Source organism: Sardina pilchardus, chromosome 2 (assembly GCF_963854185.1).
Source record: "Sardina pilchardus chromosome 2, fSarPil1.1, whole genome shotgun sequence".
NCBI classification, from domain to species: domain Eukaryota; kingdom Metazoa; phylum Chordata; class Actinopteri; order Clupeiformes; family Clupeidae; genus Sardina; species Sardina pilchardus.
In genome coordinates, this window is record NC_084995.1 from 22,448,192 (window position 1) to 22,462,068 (window position 13,877).

Genomic DNA, 13,877 nt, shown 5'->3' on the forward strand with positions numbered 1-13,877 from the left:
CACTGCAATAATACACTATTAAATCATTTAACCACTGAAACTACTCAACTATTTAACTGTTCAACCATTCCAACTGTCAGTTATCATCAACTATGCCTCCAGTCAACTAAATGAAACCTCCATGTACCTAGCAACCAACATAGCAACCATTAAAACTAAGCGTTTTTGACAGTTTCCATAGCAACCAACATGATTATACTACAGTAACTTCTTTATTCCTGATAGTGGGCACCATGGATACCCTAGCAACTACTGTTTCAAAATAAAAGTCCTCACTAGCAAGTTAGCATTGTTAGCATTGTTAGCATTGTTAGCATAGTTAGCATTTTTAGCATAACTGCTAAAAATGATTAGCTGGGGGGCGCTGTGGCACAGCAGGCTACAGCGTCCGTACCATTTACGGGTCCGAGTGCCCACGGGGACCCAGGTTCGAATCCGGCCTGCGGTCATGTCCCGATCCCGCCCCATCTCTCTCTCCCACTTGTTTCCTGTCTACCTCTTCACTGTCCTATACTAATAAAGGCAAAAAGGCCAAAAAATATACTTAAAAAAAAAAAAAAAAAAAAAAAAAAATGATTAGCTAAGTTAGCTAATCAACCTGGTTAGCATTGTTAGCATAGTTAGCATTGTTAGCATTATTAGCATAGTTAGCATTTTTAACACAACTGCTAAAATGATTAGCTAAGTTAGCTAATCAACATGGTTAGCATTGTTAAGATAGTTAGCAATGTTAGCATAGTTAGCATTTTTAACATTACTGCTAGAAATCATCAGCTAAGTTAACTTATCAACCTGGTTAGCATTGTTAGCATAGTCAACATTTTAGAATACCTGTTAGAAATAGAATTTGACATTTATTTTGCTATTGTCCTTAAATTTAGCCATACCATGCTATAGTTATTATTATATAATTAACTGAGTGACTTATTTGATTGCTATTCTCATTTCATTGTTTTATTTCTCATTAGGTTAGTGCTTAATTGATTGTTTTATTGATAATATTGCTATTCTCCCTTTTTGTAATTGTTCACTGTTATTTAATTTGTATTGTTATTTATTTGTATGTCGCTTTGGACAAAGGCGTCTGCTAAATAACCATAACCATAACCAGAAATCATTAGTTAAGTTAGAACAGGAATGTTTAAGCTTTAAAATGTCTACCTTAACACCATCAACTCTCTTTAAACTATGCAACCACCATGTTTACCCTAGCTACACCTTAGTAGCCATATCTACATTTTTTTGCATTTTCATGCACTGTTAATTCCTTGGAATTGCATTTCTAGTTATTATTATTCCGCTGACCAAATTCATTTTTTCTATTCAGGTTGAACCGTTTAACCTAGAAACTTCATTCAAACGTTGCAACGTAGGTCTTCAATAGGGGAATGCTGCTATGTATTTTTCAACGTTGTAACTTTTATACTTTTTAAACTATAAATTAAAAACTATTACAAATTTCCCCATAGACTTAACATTGGCCTCTATGACATCACAATCGGGTCGTTGAGCAATTAGAATCTTATGCCAGGTGGCCAGCCCCACCTGCAGCAGCCCTCTCTCTCTCAGGCTTTAAGCATACAATCTCTCTGTGAAGACTACATATCCTGTTAAACTCTCTTTCCACAACTGTTTCAAAATAAAAGTCCTCACTGCAATAATACACTATTAAATCATTTAACCATAGAAACTACTCAACTATCTAACTGTTCAACCATTCCAACTGTCAGTTATCTTCAACTATGCCTCCAGTCAACTACATGAGACCTCCATGTACCTAGCAACCAACATAGCAACCATTGAAATTAAGCGTTTATGACCGTTTCCATAGCAACCAACATGATTTTACTACAGTAACTTCTTTATTCCTGATAGTGGCAGTCATGGATACCCTAGCAACAAATGTTTCAAAATAAAAGTCCTCACGAGCAAGTTAGCTAGTTAGCATGGTTAACATAGTTAGCATTGTTAGCATAGTTAGCATTTTAGCATAACTGCTAGAAATTATTAGCTAAGTTGGTTAATCAACCTGGTTAGCATTTTTAGCATAGTTAGCATTTTTAGCATAACTACAAAAATTCATCAACTAAGTTAGCTAATCAACCTGATTAGCATTGTTAGCAATTTTAGCATAGTTAGCATTTTTAGCATTATTGTTAGAAATCGTCAGTTAAGTTAGCTAATCAACCTGGTTTGCATTGTTAGTAAAGTTAGCATTTTTACCATAACTGCTAGAAATCATTAGCTAAGATAGCTAATCAACCTGGTTATCATTGTTACCGTAGTTAACATTTTAACATGAATAGGAATCATTAGTTAAGTTAGAACTGGAATGTTTCAGCTTTAAACTGTCTACCTTCACACTATCAACTCTCTGTAAACTATGCAACCACCATGTTTACCCTAGCTACACCTTAGTAACCATATCTACATTATCTATCTATTTTTGCATTTTCATGCACTGGTAATTCCTTGGAATTGCTTTTCTAGTTAATATTATTATGTGTATTTTTAAAATACATGTTGACATAATATAATGTCAAAAATGCCCTATTTGACACAGATGGTCAACACAGCAGATGCTCATTAGAGAACTGCAGTGGGAGAGAGGGGATGTAAAACTTGTGTTCTTTTTTCCATTAATGCAGAAAAATTGAAGTGATTTTAGTTAAATAATGCAGGCTAATTCAACACGCCATTTTGCTTCAACAAGTTCTGCCACAGTTCTACTTCCATAGCGTTCCGTCACCCAAGAGGACATGTTAGAGAGACAATCCAATATCCACCGCAGACCGTGGTCATCATCAGGTGGGAAAGACAGATATAGCTGGATATCATCTGTGTACAGCAGTGATGAGAAGCCATGTGAGGGGATAACTGAGATGCGGACATTTGTACTAGTCATGACACACTGAACGATTGCCCAGTGAGGTACTGTAGGAGTTGAACTAGGAGTGTGTTTTGCCTGTAATGCACATGGGTGAGAGCATACAGTAGATGGCAGGATGCAGTGGTTGACCGCAACTGATAAGCCCAGCAAGATGAGTACCGAGGACCGGGCTGCTGCTCTGGCTGATTTGAAGGCTTCTGGCACAGACTGATTAGGAACAGGGTCAGAGGAATTCTAAGACTTGTTTGGAAGCCGTCCTTTTCAATAGCCTTATGCTTTTCCACTGCATGGTATCAGCTCAACTCGACTCAACTCGACTCGCTCTTTTTGGTTTTCCAATAGCAAAAACTGGTACCTACAGTAGTACCTGGTGCCATTTTCGGTATCACCTCCATTGAGGTTCCAAGCGAGCTGAGGCGATACCAAAAGGTGATGTTAATGACATTACAATTGTTTTCTTCAGCGTTGCTATGGCAATCAGCTAGCTTATGGGGATACTTTGTTGCAGTGGAAAACAAACACCTGGTACTAAAATCGAGTAGTGTAGGGACACGTTGAGTCAAACTGATACCATGCGATGGAAAAGCCCCATTAAATAGGAATAGGAAGAGTGAGACTGAGTGAGAAAGTTCTGCAACTACTGTAAGTGGAAGCAAAGGAAGGATTTTTAAACTCTGATGTTATGTCTGAGCCAGTTGTAAATGAGAAGCCAGTGAATGACTTTTTATTACAAGGATCATTATTCTCCACAGAGCAACTATGGAGCTGGACTAGCCAGCTCCATAGTTGCTCTGTGGAGAATAATGATCCTTGTAATAAAAAGTCATTTTGGACAAAAGCATGAATAAATGTAAATGCCAATGGTTGGAATTGGATTCAGTGGGCAAGAGGTAGGACAGCTACATGTTAGGAGTGCAGACATGAATGAAAGAAATGATGCATCAGAAACTGGCAAAAAGTGAGAAGATGAGGTAGGACCACCGCATGTTGAGTTTCTTGCTACACCCTTATCCAGGGTGTTGTGACCATGGCTTAAAGAACCCACTACTGATAGAAGCTACCTTTTCAGTGGTAAGAATGAGATAAAGAGGTAAAGATGTTGGCTGTGAGGTTGGTAGCTGGAGGGCTGAGTAGAGTTCTGAAGAGATCAGTAGGTGTTTCATGCCATTTTCTGCAGTTAGTGCGCAGCATGTTCAGCTGTGGGTGAGACTAGTTAGGTTGCGCGGGTCTGGTGGGTAGAGGACACCGGCTATCCAGACAAGCCTTAGACTATGTGGCATCATCAACCTCCGGATGGCAGATCTGATGTGCTGGAAGCTAGGTAGAAGAGCAGAGGTGACAAGTAAGGAGATCGAGATGGGAGTCAGGTTGCTGAGGTCGTGGTGGCAGGGAGGGAGACCATGGGTGGCCAAACTGAGGGTTGTTCCAAGAAACCAATAGAACCAAATGGACTAATACCCAGACAGGTACTGTTCAGGAACCGCCACAGATGTCACAGATTTGATCTAGAATGACATCAAGCTCTTATCCGCTTTGCCTCGGTGAGCAGAGGTTAGCCAGGTAGCAACACCTTGGCATATCGATGCCTAACAGGAATATAGATAAGAGGAGTTTGGCGATAGCACATGGCTCAGCGCGATGAGAAAGAACCAGGCCTATGATAACTAGGCCAGTAGGACAGGACAGGTCCAATGGTGGCTGCTTGCGATGTCATTTATTTGTTTGGGTTTAGGAGGCAATTTAGATCTGCCCTTCTTTTCACTGTTGAAATTAACATCCAGATAAAAAAAATGGATTTAAGCATACTGTCTTGGCACGTTGAGGAGAAAATTGTCAAAAAAAAAAATCATTCTCTATCTGAGGCCGTTGGGCACAGTCACATTTAGAGAAGACTTCATAACTGTGTAAAGCCTACTGTCTGTTTTTATCTGAGTGTAAAATGTATCTGGCGGTGTTTCTCTGACTGACACAGCAGCGCGCAAGAGATTAACCTGAAAGGACACGGAGGGAAACAGGGAGGAGGGTATCATCTGAGGCTGCGCGTCAGGTAATCTGGATCAGGAAGACGTGTGCGAGTGTAAAGTGGGGGAGGCTGCAGAAGTAGAGGAAGATGGGTTTGACGAGTTCCGGAACGGGTAGTGGATTAGGCTACTGGTGATGCTGAAGTGCGTCAGCATCAGCCCAAGGATCTGTGCTTCCCCAAGTCACTTCCGACGGCCTGATTGAACAGAGTAGGCATTTAATGAGATTTCCAGACAACTCAAAAGTGTCTGTCTCATATGTGCAATCCCGTCACAATTGTAGGTTAAACAGTTTGTCTTGATGAACACACACCTCACCATGCACACCTTATAAACTAATGTGCTTAGTAGACATGTTAGCTGTTGAAAATTAACTTTTACATCGAAATTAAATTAGTTATTCAGTTGATGTAGATAGCTGACAACTGGCCGTATCTCTGAGACCGCCCATAACCAAAAGGAATAAACATACAAGCACCAGAAGATTCGCTCGCCTATTGACTGAATGAGACAATGACAGATGATGAGACAAAACAATGCTGTCTGTTTAGAGGAATTTCGGTTAGTACTTTGGAACTAAGAGCTGGTTTTGTTGCTTAACATCCTAGTTTTTCTATGTCCTAGTTTGACATCAGTGCCACAGACTATTAGGTTTGGACCAAGCTTTTTTAATACATATATTTTCATCAGAGCCAAGAGAGGTTGCTATGCGATACAATGTTACGATAGATAGATTATGATTGTGGCCATTGGAATGATTGTTCTTGTGTTTACGCTTCCCAGTAATGCCCATCTAGTGTAACTGACACTGATGGACCCATCTGTAGAAATTAGTTAGGCTGAAGTGTTGTTTAACTTGATTTTCTGCCGCAACAAGATTACTTGCTGTTTTGTTTCCTTTTCTTCCAGAGTGAGGGAACAGCATCAAATGGAGCCTAATGACACTAAGCACTGATCAACTTCAGGCTCACTTGAAGAGATTACGCATCACGTCAGCAAGCCCACTGTGCCCATCACAGGCTAGTGATTTATAGAGTAGAGAGTGGAACCAAAACACTTCTGACAGTTGTCTTTTAGTATGTGAATTTAACCCCACCCCTCCTCCAAACTTTACATCTTCTCTTTTTCACCTATTTCTCTGTCCCCCCCTTCACTCTCCTCCTCTCTTCCTTTCTTCATCCCCTCCCCCCCTTCACTGCTAAGCTGACCCAGCTGCTTTGTACCCAATAGGATTATGATGGCTTAAATTGTCATCTGATAAAACTAAGTAGCTTGCCAACCACCCAGTACCCTCTTAACCAATTTGCTCTTAATTAGGATAATGAGAAAACAAGCAAATAAGGACAGTCTTAATATTTTTAAGCGATAGAATGATGATAAGCCCTTTCAATGACGTTATCTTAGTCTCTCACTTAGATGCATAGAGCTTGATTCGACATTTTAAAAGATTTTTGAGGCCTCCCCTGAAACTACAGGGTCAGCGGTAGGGGAATGCTTTCACCATTCCAACCTGCTTCTAGCTGAACTGCATTTGAGATAAAATGATGCTCAACTTCACTTCCTCAATTGAAATAAATGGACAGAGCTTGGATTTATTAGAGGTTAATATGTCTTGTTTATCTACGAGGATTAAAGGCCAGGGAGACTCAAGCGTATAATTGAATCACGACTGATATCTTGGTCCTGCTGGCAAGGGCTGTTCTCTCTTTCATCAGTTCTCTCAATCATGCCTGTGTCACTCTATCAATTTGAATAAACTATGGCCCTCAGTCATTCCCTGCCAGGTGTCATATATAGGTGAAGTGCATGTGATGTGCAACGTCTTGTTACAGTGTCTGGATACTGTGATACTGCTCTTTCAGTGTCTGAGAGAGAATACGGCGACATTGAAGCAAGTCAAATTTGTAGTTTCTTATGTCTGATTCCATCGAGCTACAGATCTGCTACCCGATCTGGTAAACTTACATACTGAAGTTATAGCCAACAGAGACCCTTTTATGAGGTGAGCCACTGAGATGATTCTGGAAACGTTATTTTAAAGTACAAAAAACCCCCATTATGTGTTGCTTTAAACTGAGGAGCTGCTAAAAATTGTAATAAAAAGACAGTTTGGACAAAGTTCCGAAACAGACTCTATTATTGAGTGCGGCGAGGGAATGCTTTACTGGCTAGCCAGGGAGTGATGCTAGGGTCATAGCATGGCATGGAGATTTAACAGTGCCTTTTTGAGTAGGCAGGCATTATGGGAGCTTTCACTCTACCAGATGGTAAGCTTCCCTTGGTTTAAGCCTATCTGGGTGCTTGCTATCCAAGTAATTTTTTTTCCCTTTGGCCACTGTCAAGGGCCAAGCAAACACAATAATTGGCTTTGTGCGTCTTTGTCTGGACTTTCTTGGAAAAAGGCCCCCGTTGGTGTCACTTGCTCTCCATGTCACCTCCTCAACAGCATTTGTTTGCAGATCAAGAGTTCCTCCACTTTTGCCCTTTTCATATTTAAAGTAACAGAAGATGCACATTGGTCCAAAGCAATGAATCCTTGCCAATTAGATTCTAATAACAGGTATATGAGCGTAGATATGTAGTTTAAAACTCTAAAGCTCGAAGGGCTTAATTATCTTTTAGCGCTCAGGACCTTTTGCTCGGCACTGCATGTTATTGGTCAGACACCTTTACCTGGTGCAGAAATAGCAATATCTGTGGGAAGAGTGCAGCATCTCTTTATAAGCCAATAACAGCTTATTAGCTACCTCTGTGAGTAACCTCCGGGAGGTATCAGTTTACTAAGACAATTAGAAAAGAGACAGAGTTACAACATGCAGCAATCACTTGGGTAGCAACAACATAGATGGGTGTACTGTAGTACAGGTGTGTGCTCGTGAGGAACATAAACATGCCACTGACTGGAGTGATATTGCACACATGCCGATCGTGTAGACATTTCTATTCTCACACCAGATAGGCTACTCCTGTCATCAGTAAACCGATGAGATGAGATCGTCTATTGATGATATATGATGAAAAAATGTAGGCCTCTCTTAGTTGATGATTACTGTAAGATAAAAATATATATATATTATTGGTTCTTCAGTGCAGTGTAGCCTATTTTATTCCATTGTACATGCCATGTTACAAATTGTGATGTGAGCTGCTTCTGAGGCATTTTAAAGCAACATAATGTAGTTTGATACCTTATAATACATTTTCATGGTACACTGACTTGCAATAGCAGATGTGGTGAAGCAGTTGTAAAATAACGTCACTGTCTAACAATTAGCACAAGTAGTAATTGGAAAATGGCAAATGCCAATGCTTGTTTAATTGATCTACTTACTGTTTACACTATTTTGGTTTATATAGTATTATTAGTTTCTTTTGTTCATGTAAAGCACATTTAATCAGCCATGTGCATGAAATGAATTAAATACTGTAAATAAACTCTTAAAAAACTGTGTATGTTGACTGATTATTTGAAGATTCTGTGAATGTTGTTCTTTTCATTTGTATACCATGAATCTTCCTCAAATCCATGCTTTCAGTTAATTGCTGTGTTTGTATTGTCTGTCGGCCTACTTAGTTAGTCAATACAACTAATAACTAATTTTTTTATTTATATATGGCTAGTTGCTCACATTGCACCACACTAGAGTACAAACATCTGTAAAATAACTTACTGAAGTGAAGCTGTTCAAGCTAGAGCCAAACAGTCCGTGACATGCATAACTGCTATATTGTTGAACGGCATTTGACAATTCAGCTACGTCAAATCTCCACAGTGAGCTGGAGTTCAACAGCAGTTCCCTTTTCAGGACTGTCAAATGCCTCTTAAATAGAGAGGTCAGAGGCAATCTGCGGAGAAATCCTTAGGCTTCTTACTTAAGTGGTTGATCTGGACATGTTAATTCATTAGCGTCAGTGTCACTAGCCCGGTGACCTAGAACAAGCTCCATCACATAGCCCTGCATCTCAATGAGTCAAAAGGATAAGACTGATTGCCGTACTGATTGGACAAAAGGATGAGACTGATTGGTCTTTCTGACTCTCCAGGTTGTCTCAGTGTTGTGTAACACTGCGTACAAATTGAAACTTGAGACAATGTATGCCTTGGCCAACGCAGAATAAAGCACACTCTCTGAGCCTTCAACTTCAGCACAAGTGATTTGAAAACTATTAGATGAGCAGTCCAGTCACCGAAATATAATAACATACTTAAATACAAGCCTTACAGCTCTGTACAAAAATGATGACAACTGCACATTTCTCCGATGTCATCCTACGGTTGCTGAGTGACATTCAAATGAGTTGATGGTCATTTCAAAATGAAGAGACCACTGCAAAATTGAATATGACCTTCAACTCATTCAAGTGTCAAGTAACCGTAGGATGACATCAGAAAAATGTGCAGTCGTCTCTTATTTCTTCCCACACCTGTATGTGTCTCTGATTCATCCATACTATACTTGATTGATTATTAACAAAATGGTCATAATTAACAATTGCTTCTCGTCTGTTCATTTTGTGATGGCAAACATATCTGGTAAGAAGTGAATGGAAAAGTGAATGTCTGATGGTAAGACAATGAGATCACTGACAACATTCTGCATCAGCGAGGAGGGCTCAGCAGTTCTGCTATACTATAATGCCAAGGGGCCTGCAATAAAAGATTGTGCTGATACCTTTTGCACCCATTTTTTTGTTGCCCCCTTCCCAAATAAGCCAAATGCCCCCCCAAAGATTACATCCTGATAACCCCTCTGATTTTCAAATAAATCCTCTTCATACAGCTGCCCACCAAGTCATGTTTCATTCATCACACCAAAACCAAAGGCAAAAGGTCTGCACAAGTTTAATCTGAACCTTGACATGTGTTAATTTGGGTAGTAGCCTAATTATTGCAAATTAATTTATGTTTAAGAAGAGGTTTATTTTAGGTTGGGGGACTGTCCCGCAGGCTAGATGGTTCACTTTTTTTTTTTGTTTGTTTGGTTTTTTTAATGATAAAGTGGTCCTTGCCCTTGGTCTGAAAAAGTTTGAGAAACACTGTGCTATATCACAACAGTTTGAAGACACTTACTTCAAGGCATTTACAAAAGTGTTTAGTTAGTTTTGTGAACACTATTGGACCATTTTTGGAGCTATTCAACCAAGTGTTCAGATGTGCTGCAAATAGGCTAATTAAATACCTTTTCAACTATATTTTTGTTGTCCCACATGCCTGTTTCGTTCATCCCGACCAGGAGGGAATGAAACATTTCATGTTCGTTTTTGTAGACACACAGTAGCCTAGTTCCTGAACGATTTTGTTCAGAGCTGAAAATGCATCTGTATTTTGGATTCAATCCTCTGTCAAAGATGACAGATGTAGGATGATGCTAGTGATAAAATATTAACTTTCAGTGTGTAAATTAACACTAAAATGTGTTATCCCAGCCCTTCCTTATGGTTAGCTAGTTTAGCGCAACAGGCACGCATGACAGATCCAGTACAAGAAGTTGCAGCTTTATTTGCAGACCAAAAACTCACTAACTCGCCAGGATTACCGGATAACTCAGCAACATCATGTGTAGCCGTCTTTGTCGCCTTCATGGTTTCCTTTTAAACGTTTTTATATTACAAAAGCAGATATCAATAATGACAAGCCAGCTGGAACCTGCCACTCTTTCTCTATCTCACTCGTGCGCACTCAAGATGCGTTCCCAATTAGCGCATTGAGTAACTTTCAAGTTAGATCTGCTGCATGGTGGAGATGAGAGGACCCATCCTTGCATGTGAAATGGTGCAATTTAACATAGTAAATATTCTCCAGGAAGAGTGAAAAGCAGTTTGCAGTAAAGCTACTCTATTTATCTCCTATAGGCTATTTATTTAATTTCGCCCCCGTGGTAGGACCGGCAGCATTGATTTTTAAAAGTAGGCCTAATTTAGGCAACCTCTCGCGTTCGACCTTGCACTGTTAATATCTATATCTATCTTTAAATGAACTCTCACCATTAATGAATAATGACATTCTTCATCTTCTGTCATCCAACCACAAATAGAATACATTAAATTGCACGTTTACACAATTGCAGTTTCCCACAGTAAGGTAGGCCTACGAAAGGTTGAGGGATTCTTAATTAAGTCTTTCATCACTAAATGCTCCCAAATAATTTAGATAGAATCGAATGAACATAACTGCTGATTAGATGAATTTCAAAATTTCAAACATAACTCTAGCAATGATGTTTTGGATATTCAGGTAAAAAGGTATTACTCTTTATATGTAGAAAACCTACAGATGTTTGTTTATGCCTAGCTGAGATATGAATTTCATAGCCAGGGCAGCATCTATGCACTCTCATGAACAAGATGTATTAGGACCTACTTTCAGTACAAACCTCCATTATCATTTGAACAAAAGACTTTTGCTGGGGAACTTTTTTTGTTACAGCTTCATTAGTCAGTGTGTGTGTGTGTGTGTGTGTGTGTGTGTGTGTGTGTGTGAGAGAGAGAGAGAGAGAGAGAGAGAGACTAGAGCAATTACTTGACCATAACCCAACTGCCATTCATCCTTAAAGGGGCAGGATCCCTAATGAACAAATCTCCAAAGCTCTCACAAAGCATGTCCATTCTGTCCGTTGTGCACCACTAGTTGCACAGCGTTACCAAGACGTCGCTACAAATGTTTCTGAAGGCCTGAGGCTATTTATTTCCAACAGTTTTTTTTTTAAAATCAATATTTCAATTTCAATTAAGTTTTATCGTGGTCATTTGGAGGGATTTCAAAATCAAATTCTAAGCTTTGGTGACCTTTCTCTCATTCCTTGGACACAGACCAATTGAAGCACCGAAGACAACACTTGAAGGAGAAACAGGTAAATTTGGATGTTTATTATGATGGCATTACACCCCCACCTACAATCATACTTTGTCTCACCTGGACACATGGAAGTATTTCTACAGGCCTTGCATCTACATTATAGTGTAAACAAAGTAAATGCCTCTCCATGTCATTTCACTTTGCAGGCCGTATAGTGGTTCAGATTGTATTGACTCAATAATATGAAAAGCTTATGAAAACTTTCATTATACAAATAGAACTATAACAAAATGTATCATTATGGTAAGACAATGGTACTTTTTGTGCACTGTATGCATTCTTGAAACAAGAAAAGTTATATTTGCTCTACAGTATGTGAGTTGACATAGTGTATGACAAGCGATTTTACAATAGAGGAAAATAAGAACAATGCATTCTGTGTGTGGAGAGATTCAGGGAAGTATAATTGCACACATTAGTGTCTACACATTAGGGTCTCCTCATAGCTGTGGTCTGGTACATGGACCTGGACAATGTGCCGGAAAACTTAGTGTCCCAGTTGTCTTTTAGTAGAATCAGTGAGCCGTGAAAAATAAAGGGTCAAAGTTGTCTGCACCCATTTACTGAAAGAGCTCTTGTGGAAAGAACATATTCTGACCAGGATTGACAGCTACCTAGTGTTCAAGAGAGAAGTAGCAAGAGTGCTGATGTCCCTCACACCACTGATACTCTTGGGATGGGAAACAAAAATAATTTGGAAAAAAGCTGAAAATTCATTTTCCACTTTATTTCCGGAGTGCCTTGTAGTGTTATGGAGTACTCCCCCGTTGTGCAATTTTACGCAGCATGGACACTAGAAATTCATGAGTCACCACTTCAAATTCAGTCGAATGTAGAAGCGTAGAGTTAAAAACATAGTGATTAAGAGGAATAAATTCAAAAGATAAATAGAGAGTGATTTTTTTTTAGGTTGATGTTGTTGCATATAAACTCCTATACAAACACTAAATCCATGATAACTTTTCAAATGTGTCATTTTGGTACTCTTTAAGGATATCTGGCCATCTAAATGAAGTTCATAAATGAAAATGAACTAAATTAACTTCTGTACTGAGCTTACAACCGCATTCTTGTATTTCAGGTCTGCAGTTGGAGCTGTGGAGTGGAGCTTGAATTTTGGTCAATTCTTCTTTTTTTTTGCCACTTCTGGCCAAACCTCATGCTGGTCATCAGTGGATACTTGTGAAGACAGCCCGCTCTCTCGCTATCTTCCTCCCTGTCTCACCGCCGGCACCGCCGAGCAGCGGCTCCCGTACGCCGAGAGCTCGGATGCATCTCTCACTGGACGCCACGACGACCATGGTGGATGATGGCTGCCTTGCGTCAGACAACTACCACGACCTGAAGGGCGGCAGCTCCAACGCAGGAGGCCGAGTGCACAGCATCGACGTCATCCTGGGCTTCAGCAAGGACCAGGACCCCCTGCTCAACCCAGTCGGTGCGGACGGCGTCCAGAAAATGGACTCCGAGGATATACTGCAGGGCAAGCAGGGCCCCACTGACCTGTACGGCCACCTGCCAGGGATCACGGAGGCCCAGCCGCAGACAGCATATCAGGGTGAGTCCTCAGTGTCTGTACAGCGAGTACTGTGCTGGGAAGTCCAGTGCAGGGAGTCCAGTACTGTCTCACTTCAAGTACATTAGATGTAAGTGCAATACTGAGTTGTTTTAAAACTTCGAACACAATGTAAAACATTTAAATGCTAAAAGTATTTTATTCCTAAAAAGTTTCTCCAAAAGATGTTTGACTAATTGAAAAAATCAGATCTAAACTAAAGACTTTTAAAGATACATAAAAAGCTTAGATAAATCAATTGATTTATTGAAATCATTACAGCGGACGTTTTTTAAATAAAGGTTGGTACTGCTCCTGCCAATCTTGTTAGCAAGCCTGGCCAGTTAATTTGATCTCTGACACTGTCCTCACATCACCCAGTGTCACACCCAACACCATCAAGCGCACTAAAAGTCTTCATTAATTAGTAAGACAGCTCTCCTAAACACACACACACACACACACTCTGACAATTACACACACACACACACACACACACACACACACACACACTCACACACACACACACACACACACACACACATATACACACAC

The 13,877-nt window shown here is 39.9% G+C and overlaps 1 protein-coding gene across 1 annotated transcript in view; it reads left to right on the forward strand.

Annotated features, from left to right (window-relative positions):
• Nucleotides 1-13,036: 13,036 nt before the first annotated feature.
• rx2 (retinal homeobox gene 2) overlaps nt 13,037-13,877 on the forward strand; it is a 3,224-nt gene continuing 2,383 nt past the window's right edge. Inside the window, exon 1 of the mRNA XM_062555274.1 lies at nt 13,037-13,325. Within this exon, the coding sequence (XP_062411258.1) occupies nt 13,037-13,325 (289 nt within the window). The remainder of the gene's footprint in view (nt 13,326-13,877) is intronic.